General features: G+C 50.4%; 1 protein-coding gene across 5 annotated transcripts in view; it reads left to right on the top strand.

Moving 5' to 3' along the window:
* BRD2 (bromodomain containing 2) overlaps window positions 1-9,564 on the top strand; it is an 11,909-nt gene extending 2,345 nt beyond the window's left edge. For 2 of the 5 annotated variants that reach the window (XM_010848580.1, XM_010848582.1), the window contains exons 2-13: window positions 504-1,826; window positions 3,386-3,689; window positions 4,299-4,436; window positions 5,198-5,336; window positions 5,417-5,631; window positions 5,725-6,099; window positions 6,616-6,744; window positions 6,929-7,180; window positions 7,299-7,564; window positions 8,040-8,344; window positions 8,580-8,702; window positions 8,816-9,564. In XM_010848580.1, the coding sequence (XP_010846882.1) occupies window positions 1,798-1,826; window positions 3,386-3,689; window positions 4,299-4,436; window positions 5,198-5,336; window positions 5,417-5,631; window positions 5,725-6,099; window positions 6,616-6,744; window positions 6,929-7,180; window positions 7,299-7,564; window positions 8,040-8,344; window positions 8,580-8,702; window positions 8,816-8,952 (2,412 nt within the window). In that variant the 5' untranslated portion in view covers window positions 504-1,797 and the 3' untranslated portion in view covers window positions 8,953-9,564. Of the gene's footprint in view, window positions 1-6; window positions 181-503; window positions 1,827-3,385; window positions 3,690-3,940; window positions 4,033-4,298; window positions 4,437-5,197; window positions 5,337-5,416; window positions 5,632-5,724; window positions 6,100-6,615; window positions 6,745-6,928; window positions 7,181-7,298; window positions 7,565-8,039; window positions 8,345-8,579; window positions 8,703-8,815 lie in introns of those variants that run through there. The other 3 variants (XM_010848584.1, XM_010848583.1, XM_010848581.1) reach the window with 3 other exon arrangements.
* Window positions 9,565-10,665: the final 1,101 nt, after the last annotated feature.

Below are 10,665 nucleotides of genomic sequence, written 5' to 3' on the forward strand. Positions count from 1 at the left end.
TCGCCAGGAGGGGGAGGGTGCGCACCCTGATTCGCCCCTCGAAGGCCTTGTTTTTTCCGCTCTGAGCCAGACACCGGAGAGAAGTTTGGGGAGGAGGTGGGTTTCATTTTACAGGGTATACGGGTGCTTTTGTTGGAGATTTTGCTCCCACTAAAGGGTTGCCGAGGTTTTGTCGACCAGGTAGATATTTGTATTGGTAACTGAAGGTATCAGAGGGAGGGATTGAAAAGGTGCTTGGGGTGCAAGTATTTAGAACGTGGTCTCTGTTTAGTTGCCTTGGAGAGAAGCCTTTGAGTTCACAGAGGGTAGATTCTGGGGCGCGTTTTTTATTTCGACTGCTTGGCCTGGGGAAGGAAGAGGATTTGAAGGCTCTGGTTAATTCTGCACTTTTGATTGCGAAGCACAGGAACGTTAGGTGCCTTCCTCGCTGTGTTTGGGAGCCCTCGGCCGTTTGCCAGTGGCAGGCCGCGGCTTCTAAGATGGCGTCTTCTTCCTCATTTCAGGTTCTTCACTGCGGCGGCCGCCTCATTCCCGAGAACAACCACCGCCAGCGTCCTGTGGCCACACCCCGGCGGGCCGATCCTGGCTACGCCCACGCGGCCCCCTCCAATCCTGCCGGCCTGGCCAATGGAGGAACTACGAATGGCACGACCTGCCCAAGCTTGGCAGTCGCCAGTCGCACTGGGCTTGGACGGCTGGAAAGACTTTGTTGGAAGGGGAGGCAGGGAGAGGGTGCTGCACCCCTGCCAACCTCTCTCTTTCCCTGGAGTTGCCGAACCACAGCGCAGCCAATTGGCTCAGAGATGTGGCAGGTTGCCGCTTCCCTGGGGGTCTATGCGGCACTCTTCTGCCTGGTGACTGACGCTTTGGAAATGAGGTTTATGACGTCATCGCTTCCGCCGACCAATAGAAAACGCTCCCGCGGAGAGGTGTTCCTCCCCCTTCGACTCTGCTTCTTCACGCGCGTGAGCGAGCGAGCGCGCGCGAAGGGGGTGGGGGAAATCGCGAGCACGGTGGCGCGCATGAGCGGCGAGGCTCCTCCCCCTTGCCTATATATAAAGGGCTGGCGCGGGGCTCGGAGGCGCCATTTCGCGCTGGAGTGGAGCAGCCTCTAGAACGAGCTGGAGGATTCTGCGTATCTACACAGAGCCTTCGAGTCGTCTGGGGCCGCCATTACAATCCACGTCCATCCGCTTGGAAATGGCCTTCGTCTCGGCCTATGACCGGCCCCGGCGGACAGTACAGACCCCATAGAAGCCCCCGAAGCTCCCCTTTTTCGGGCCCCGCCCAGTTCTCGGAGTCTGTCCACCCCCTCTACTCCGCCCTCAAGAGGATTTCAAAGATGGAGGCGGCGGCTCCCTAAACCATTTTTCGTGTTCATCCGCCTCCATCCGAGATCGAAACGGGACGTCGTCCGCCCCGGACGGTCCTGGCAGGAAGAGGGGATCCTTGCAGACCAACGGCGGGCAGTATTGGCGACGGTGTCTGGGATCGGGGGCCGTCCTGGGGTTTGAAGAGCCCGTCCCCTTTCGCTTGCCCGCCTCAGCTGAGGCCGCCGCCATTTTCTCGCTGTCCGCCTCCTGCGGAGCGCGCCAAGCTGCTGGGAGTTCTCCGAGGGACAGCGGAGGAGATTGCTTTCGTGCCAGCCCGGCGGGGTGGGTTGTCGCCTGGAGGGCCGAGGGCAGCGGCCCCCGCCCTCCCCCCACTTCCCGGGTTATGCTGGACCGGGAGGTAAGGGGAACCGAGGCCACCCGGACTTTCCGCGGCTGAGGGCAGCGCCGGTTCCCCGTGGTCAAGATGCTGCAAAACGTGACTCCCCACAACAAGTACGTCCCTGCGAGCCGCGTGTGGGAAGGGGGCGTTGGGGGGCTGCGGCGCGCGCGGGTGAGGTGCCGAGTTCGGAGGGAGTGCGGAACCGACTCGGGCGCGTTGCTGTTTCGTGGCGCAACTGTTGGCTGTCGAGGCTCGCGGAGGGGGGTGAGCGGCGGTTTGGGGACTGTGGTAGCGGCCGCAGATCCTACGTATGGAGGGAGCGCAGGTAATTTACACGTTACTTTTCCGCTGTGGTCAGATTTTGGCTGAGTCGGGCAGAGCGAGGTGGCGGCGGAATATGCAACGGGGGAGGACTTGGATGGGGCAGCAGGTCCTGAGGGTAGTGGGTCTGGTGTCTAAGCGACCGTTTGTCCGGCCTTCAGTGGCTGGGGTTCGTGGCCACATCTTGTGCTTTACAGGGTTGCCATGGTGATAGAGCTTTGGGGACTGGAAACGGGGATTCCCTGAGTAGGGTATAAGGCCCACTCTTACTCTGGGTTCCTAATGTCGGGGATAGGTCCCTTTTCCGTGAGTGGTTTGGTTTTGTGTTGAGAGGAGTGTGTTGTGTTGCATAAGATTGGATTTCTTGTCGTTTGTGTGTGTGTATATGAGAGGTACCATTGAGAGTTTCCTTCAGGGTAGAAAGGTGGAGCTAAGCTCTGGGATGTAAACAATGAGATCTTGGGCCTTGGGTAACACCTGGTCCTGAGGAGCCCCAGAGAGAACGTAAACTTGATGCACTGTTGGCCTTTGATCTCCAGAGGTGATGCTACAGTGGAGCCTGTTAATGGCATCGCAGCTTTTGGCAGAGGTTGGGTAGGGGGAGGTCTGTATCACTTTTATGGGGGAATTTGCTGACATTGACTGTTCAGACAGCTCTGTTTTTTGAGTCCTTTCGACGGAGGAGACTGAATTTGCGAATAGTTAATTCCTGGAAGCTGGTAGCTTGAGGTATTCCAGGCTGTGAAGTCTGACAAATACTCTGTCTGGTTCCTTTTTTTTCTTGGTATGGATCCGTTAGATTGCTGGCCCGTTGTTTGGAGTTAACTATTCCGAGCTTTGTGGAGAATGCTGATCCCTTCTGTACAGGTGGATTCTTAGGTGTCTGTCTCATCAGCGATTTATGAAATTTTCTGTTTTGTTTCTTTAGATCCGTTCCCCTCAGGCTCAACCACCATGGCAACCACCAAGCCCCTAGTGAGGAGGAAGCTTGGGGCTTGAGTTTCTTGGCTCCACCCATTTTGCTTAAGTTCTGTCCTCGTAAGGCTGTGATTCTTAAATGGCTGGGCCCTATGAGAAGCTACTTGGGCTTTTTCACTTTAAAACAGGTGAAGAAGCCTATCAGATTTTAAGAACTCAGAAGATAGGGCTTCTGTGGGTATAGAAAAGGCGATAAGAGGTACAAGAACAAAAGCTCCACGGATTGTTTGGATACTGGATTCGTTTTCATAATCTTTACCACTGTTTTCACTTGATTCCAAGCCTAGATGTGCTGAGTGCAAATCTGTGAACTGTGGAATTCTTCTAAATTCCACCAGATTACCACATCTGATTTTGTTTCCTATCTTCACAGGCTCCCTGGGGAGGGGAATGCAGGGTTACTGGGCCTGGGCCCAGAAGCAGCAGCGCCTGGGAAAAGGATTCGAAAGCCGTCTCTATTGTATGAGGGATTCGAGAGTCCCACAATGGCTTCAGTGCCGGCTTTGCAACTAACCCCTGCCAACCCACCACCTCCTGAGGTGTCCAATCCCAAAAAGCCAGGACGGGTTACCAACCAGTTGCAATATCTGCACAAGGTGGTGATGAAGGCTCTATGGAAACATCAGTTTGCATGGCCCTTCCGGCAACCTGTGGATGCCGTCAAACTGGGTTTGCCGGTGAGTGGAGAGGTTGGAGTGGGGAGGTATGGAAATGAAAAAGAATGCGTGTGCATGGAGGTGGGCTGCCTAGTGTAGGTAGGTGCTGCGGCCCCTAGGGAGTTCCCATTTCTACCCTGTAGGGCAGATAGCCACCAGATTTCTAGATTTTTGGTCCTTTGTGATTGATCCAACCGCTTGCTATCTAGGGTCTCTCATTGTGCCCTCCATGTGTCCTTCCTTAACTTTTGTGCCCTGGCTCCATTTTACAGATTCCCACCCCAGGTTGGGAGAGGACCACGGTGGCCAAAATTCTTAGCTTCTTCCTTTCCCTCATGCAGCCCATGGATAGCCAGCCCCAGAGGTAATGTCACAGGATGGGAAACTTTTCCAGAGTGGGTGGGAGATGGGTGGTTAGAGCAAGGCAATAGGGGTCTCCTTATGGGTGATCAGAGTCCTGTTCCCATTTTTTATCCCTATCCCATAGTTTTAATTGGGGCCGCAGTTGAGACTATGTACTCCCCTGACAGACTTGGGCGGGTGTGTGTATGTGTGTGTGTTGGGGTTGATAGTTTGCCTGCGAACAGGCATTTTTCTTTCTTTGGTCTGACCTACCACTTCTTTCTTTAGGATTATCACAAAATTATAAAGCAGCCTATGGATATGGGTACTATCAAGAGGAGACTTGAAAACAACTACTATTGGGCTGCCTCAGAGTGTATGCAGGATTTCAACACCATGTTCACCAACTGCTACATCTACAACAAGGTGAGTTTTTGTCTGTTATTAGTTAGGGAGAGCGGAAAAGGCAATGACACCCCACTCCAGTACTCTTGCCTGGAAAATCCCATGAATGGAGGAGCCTGGTGGGCTGCAGTCCATGGGGTCGCCGAGGGTCGGACACGACTGAGCGACTTCACTTTCACTTTTCACTTTCATGCATTGGAGAAGGAAATGGCAACCCACTCCAGTGTTCTTGCCTGGAGAATCCCAGGGACGGGGGAGCCTGGTGGGCTGCCGTCTATGGGGTCGCACAGAGTCGGACATGACTGAAGTGACTTAGCAGCAGCAGTTGGGGAGAGAGTGCATTTCTTAACACTACTTTATCATTGTAAAGTTTAAATCTTTTACTGAAGGTGTTCTCAGTAGTTTGGTATCTAGAAAGTCTGTTTGCAAAGGTACCACTGCAAACAGTGATGTGGCTTCAGAGATCCAGGATTAAGAGATGTTTAAATACAACACTGCTGATGGTCTTGTGAATAGTGGCCTTATTTCTCAGAAATCTCAGGAGACTTGAGTAGAAGAGAAACTGATCAACTCTGAATCTCTCACTTTTTATCTTTGTTGCATATTGAGGGGCAAAGTTGGAAGAGATAAAGGGAAATGAGTGACCCACTATAGGTAATTTTTAGCACTTTGATGGAGTTGTGTAAGGGAGTAGTGATGATGCCTGGGGCTAGGTATTTCCCAGAGAAAATGGTTTTACCTCTCTCCTTAGCATTTGAACTTTTTGTTTGTGTTTCCTGTAGCCCACTGATGATATTGTCCTGATGGCACAAACGCTGGAAAAGATCTTTCTGCAGAAAGTGGCATCAATGCCACAAGAAGAACAAGAACTTGTGGTTACTATCCCTAAGAACAGCCACAAGAAAGGGGCCAAATTGGCAGGTAGGAAGAGAAGGAGTTTTGCTAATAGAGACCAAAAGATGGGAATGATAATCAGACTAAACTCTTTTTCTGCCCTCCAGCACTCCAGGGTAGTATCACCAGTGCCCACCAGGTGCCTGCCGTCTCTTCTGTGTCTCACACTGCCCTGTATACGCCACCACCTGAGATACCTACCACTGTCCTCAACATTCCCCACCCGTCGGTCATCTCTTCTCCCCTTCTCAAGTCCTTGCACTCCGCTGGACCCCCACTCCTTGCTGTCTCTGCAGCTCCCCCAGCACAGCCCCTTGCCAAGGTATACATCTATGGATATCTTTGGGGTAATGAGGAGGAAAAGGTCTTAAATGGGGTGGATCCAGAGTAAAAGGCACCTGTCTTTTCTCCACAGAAAAAGGGGGTAAAGCGGAAAGCAGATACTACCACCCCTACACCTACAGCTATCCTGGCTCCTGGGTCCCCAGCTAGCCCTCCAGGGGGTCTGGAGCCTAAGGCAGCACGGCTCCCCCCTGTGCGTAGAGAAAGTGGCCGCCCTATCAAGCCCCCACGCAAAGACTTGCCTGACTCTCAGCAACAACACCAGAGCTCCAAGAAAGGAAAGCTGTCGGAACAGTTAAAACATTGCAATGGCATTTTGAAGGAATTACTGTCTAAGAAGCATGCTGCCTATGCCTGGCCTTTCTATAAACCAGTGGACGCTTCTGCTCTTGGCCTGCATGACTACCATGACATCATTAAGCACCCCATGGACCTCAGCACTGTCAAGGTACCCACTGCATGGGGCAGATGGGATACTCAGGCAGTGATTGGAACCTAAGGATCAATAAAACAGTCACTTTTTATGGGCGTGCAGCTATCTTGGCGTTTTACTTTTACAAAATAGTGAGGCAGAAGGTCACATACTCTAATGAGTCCATATTTTCTGGAATTGGAAACAATGTGGTGGGTTTTACGTTCAGAGCATCACTGCTTGTCCTCAGGTCCTATCTACTGGAAGTGTTGGGTTAGGGTAGGTGAGTAAAGGGGTAGCCCAGTAGTTGGAGGCCACACACACCTCCACTTTTCACTTAGAAATAATGGGTTTTTTTCCCTTAGATATTTATTCAGCCCACCCAAATTCCTTTGACTTCAAACTTGAGCCCCAGGGTATAGGTCCTTCCTGTCATGTACATCCCACCCCCCACTCTGCTGTCTAGAGGGCTGTTCTTGGCAGTGTCTGGGCCTGGCAGGGAAAGGTGAGTCTCCCTGCCTGTGCAGCTTCTGATGCTGCCTCCTTCTGCAGCGGAAGATGGAGAATCGCGATTACCGGGACGCACAGGAGTTTGCTGCTGACGTGCGGCTTATGTTCTCCAACTGCTATAAGTATAATCCTCCAGACCATGATGTTGTGGCCATGGCGCGAAAGTTACAGGTGAGTGTCAAGGTCGGAGTTTGAAGAGTAAGTGAAGCTGGGGGAAGGAATTTTGCCATCTGTGCTGCATAGTCTGAACGTGAGGTTCCCCCGTCTATGCAGTTGTATGTTGGAGCTGCCAGATGGCTGGGTATGATCAGGGCATATCTACTAGCCTGGTTTTGAGTCTGCTGTCTCTTTCTAGGATGTATTTGAGTTCCGTTACGCCAAAATGCCAGATGAACCACTGGAACCAGGGCCTTTACCAGTCTCTACTGCCTTGCCCCCTGGCTTGGCCAAGTCATCTTCAGAGTCCTCCAGCGAGGAAAGTAGCAGTGAGAGTTCTTCTGAGGAAGAGGAGGAGGAAGATGAGGACGAGGAGGAGGAGGAAGAAGAAAGTGAGAGCTCTGACTCCGAGGAAGAAAGGGCTCATCGCTTGGCTGAACTACAGGAACAGGTACTTTGTTACTGTTGAGTTTACTGGGTGAGGTTCATGCTGTCTTTGGCTTGATTTTTTTTTTTTTCCCCATTGCTTTATCTGTATTTTTTTCAATTTGTTTCTGTTTTCTCTCAAGCTTAGAGCAGTACATGAACAACTGGCTGCCTTGTCCCAAGGCCCAATATCCAAGCCCAAGCGAAAGAGAGAGAAAAAAGAGAAAAAGAAGAAACGGAAGGCAGAGAAGCATCGAGGCCGAGCTGGGGCTGATGAAGATGACAAAGGCCCTCGAGCACCCCGCCCATCTCAGCCCAAGAAGTCCAAGAAGGCGGGTGGCGGTGGGAGCGGTGGCACTGCTACGCTGGGTCCCCCTGGCTTTGGACCTTCTGGAGGAGGGGCCACCAAGTGAGTTCTCAAAGGGACGGAGGCAGAGATTTCTCCCAGTGCTTGCAGTTTTCTCTAGTGATTTTTTTTTTTTTTTCCTGGCACGTGTCCAGATGATGAAATAGACCTTGAAGAATATAGGGTCTTTTGAAGCTGCTACCTACCCCTCTCTAAGCCAGAGTCTGTACTTTTTTGTATATTCTTTTTTTCTGTATTCGGGGATGGGTTAGTGCTTTAGGTGCAAAAAAAAAACAATAGACCTGTGCTGACGTACTTGTATTTATTTTTCAAAGCCCAACTGAGATTAATATAAAATATTTGTTGTGTAAAGAAGCTCTGCTCCCCTGAGGAGCACACATGTGTCCTGTAGCCCATCTCTGACTCACTCATTTGCCTTAATGGAAACAGTTGTTCAGGCAAGAAATCCAGATCACTGGATTAAGTAGAATGTGTTGAGGTAATGCGTTCCCCCAAGTGATAATTTTCTTTTGCTCAGACTCCCCAAAAAGGCCACAAAGACAGCCCCACCTGCCCTGCCTGCTGGCTACGACTCCGAGGAGGAGGAAGAAAGCAGGCCCATGAGTTATGATGAGAAGCGGCAGTTGAGCCTGGACATCAACAAGCTGCCCGGGGAGAAACTGGGTCGCGTTGTGCACATAATCCAAGCCAGGGAGCCCTCTTTACGTGACTCAAACCCAGAAGAAATTGAGATTGATTTTGAAACACTCAAGCCGTCCACACTTAGAGAGCTTGAACGTTACGTTCTTTCTTGCCTGCGAAAGAAACCTCGGAAGCCGTATAGTGAGTATGAAATGAGATTCCGAAGTTGCCTTAGCGAATTCTTGTGCGGTTCTGAGGACAATTTAGAGAAGGAGGTGGGGGGGGGTATGCTTGATGCACTTGGAATCATCAGTTCCTGGGATGATGGGTTGCATTAGTTGCTTCCTTAAGTTCAAGAAAGGCATTTGGCAACAACAGGGGACAGGGAAACCGGAGTGCTTCTGGCTATGTTAGTCCTGGTTTCTTTCTTCTTTAGCTATTAAAAAGCCTGTGGGAAAGACAAAGGAGGAACTGGCTTTGGAGAAGAAGCGGGAACTAGAAAAGCGGTTACAAGATGTTAGTGGGCAGCTCAATTCTACCAAAAAGCCCCCCAAGAAAGGTGAGTGTCCCATAAGCCACTGTGAGTTCATTACATCCTGCCCTCTTGGTTCTTGGTTCTTCAAAAGTGGAATGTAGGTTTACACATTTTTAAACTTCACCTCTGTTCTTCAGCGAGTGAGAAAACAGAGACATCCTCAGCACAGCAGGTAGCGGTGTCCCGCCTCAGCGCTTCCAGCTCCAGCTCGGATTCCAGCTCCTCCTCTTCATCTTCCTCCTCTTCAGACACCAGTGATTCAGACTCAGGCTAAAGGGCCAGGCCAGATGGGGCAGGAGGCTCCGCAGGACCGGACCCCTAGACCGCCCTGCCCCGCCCGCTCCCTCCCTGTGCTGTGACACTTCTCATCTCACCCCCTCCCCCCTCTGTGAGAGAGCTGGCTCTGCAGGGGGGAGGGATGCAGGGACAAGACTAAAGGAGGGACAGAAAAACGGACAAAAGAGGACTGAGCTCCCAGCCCCGTGGAGAGTGCCCCCGTAGGCATAGAGCCCCCATTCAAAATGGCTGGGGCAGGCAGGGGTATCGGGTGGGAATGGGCAGAGGCCCTGATACAGGCTTACTGAGGCCACAGCTGCCCTGTTCACTTAGAAGGGCCCTGTTTTGAGATTGTTTGTTCTAATTTATTTTAAGCTAGGTAAGGCTGAAGAGGGGTGGGGCCATGGTCCCTCAGCTTCCATGGGGAGGGAGGAAGGGGGAGCTCTTTTTTTACGTTGACTTTTTTTTTCTACTCAGTTTTCCCTTTTCCTTCTGCTCCATTTGGGGACCCTGGGGGTTTCAGTCATCTCCCCAGTTGGTCCCCTGGATTGTCTTTTCTTTTGTCTGTTGATTCTAACTTGTAAATAAAGAAATATTATTCATGTTCTGAGTTCATTACCTTAATGATGGTTGTTTTTTGTAGTTGCTTCAGAACAAATGGAATACACTTAATTTTGAGGAATATTGGGGGTGGGTGGGAAGAAGGATCATCCTGTTTTAAATAAATCAGTAGGCTGTTGCTGTGATAAAAGTGCATCTGCCCTTTGTAAAGTGAATCCTCCAGGATAACTTAAGTTTCACAATCTGCTCTGATTCAGATGAAGCCAACACCTGGCTCATTTGGCCAAGAGTTTCAAACTCAGGACTTTAAACAGGCTCAGATTTTTCGCTGGTCCTGGATGTGTAGAGTGTCCCCTGAACACTGCAGTTACCAACTAGATGTGAAAGGGATGAGAGCAGCCAGCAATGGGTACTTCCTTGCACTGGGCATCTGCCTTAAGGGGAGGTGTGCCTATTTTTATAATTTGCTGGTTTGGCTTCAAATTGCATGTTTGCAGAGCTTTGCAAAGTTGCCTAATACAAATGCCACATTTACAGGATTCCAGCAGTCTACCAAATGGAAATCACAAAAACTCCTTTGCACAAATCTAGCGCTTTCTCTTGCTAAAGACAGAAGGGCTCTATAGTTAAGAACGATGAAACATTTGGGTTCCATACAGAATTTGGGGCCTTAAACCATACAAAAGCAAGAGCTTTCAGTATAACAGGTATGGTAGAAAATCTTTATCATTTTTTAAGTGAAGACTGGCTTATTCTATATGTTGCCAGAAACACGTATGGTAGAAATGGTAGTGGTGATTTTGGAAATAGCAGAAGGTTGGGTTCTAGCAGATTCTCAACTCTTGAATCTTTGCTCTCCAGAGCTGCTAAAAGCTAGTAACATGGAATTATATCTGAAAATTGTTTTGGCCACACCCTGTGGTTTGTGTGATCTTAATTCCCTGGCCAGGGATTGAAACCATGCTGGCAGTTGAAAGTACTGAGTCCTAACTGCTGGACCCCCATGGAATTACCTAAAGTCTTAAACTGAGGCCTGGGCAACAGCTCAAAGAGTAACACACAGGCAGGGTTGAGATGGCTTGTTTGTTACAATTTTGCAAGGACCTTAGTTTTTTAAATGAGACCTATGAAAGGGCTTTGAGCCAACTTG

The sequence above is a fragment of the Bison bison genome, unplaced genomic scaffold, assembly GCF_000754665.1.
Source record: "Bison bison bison isolate TAMUID 2011002044 unplaced genomic scaffold, Bison_UMD1.0 scf7180017864270, whole genome shotgun sequence".
NCBI classification, from domain to species: Eukaryota; Metazoa; Chordata; class Mammalia; order Artiodactyla; family Bovidae; genus Bison; species Bison bison.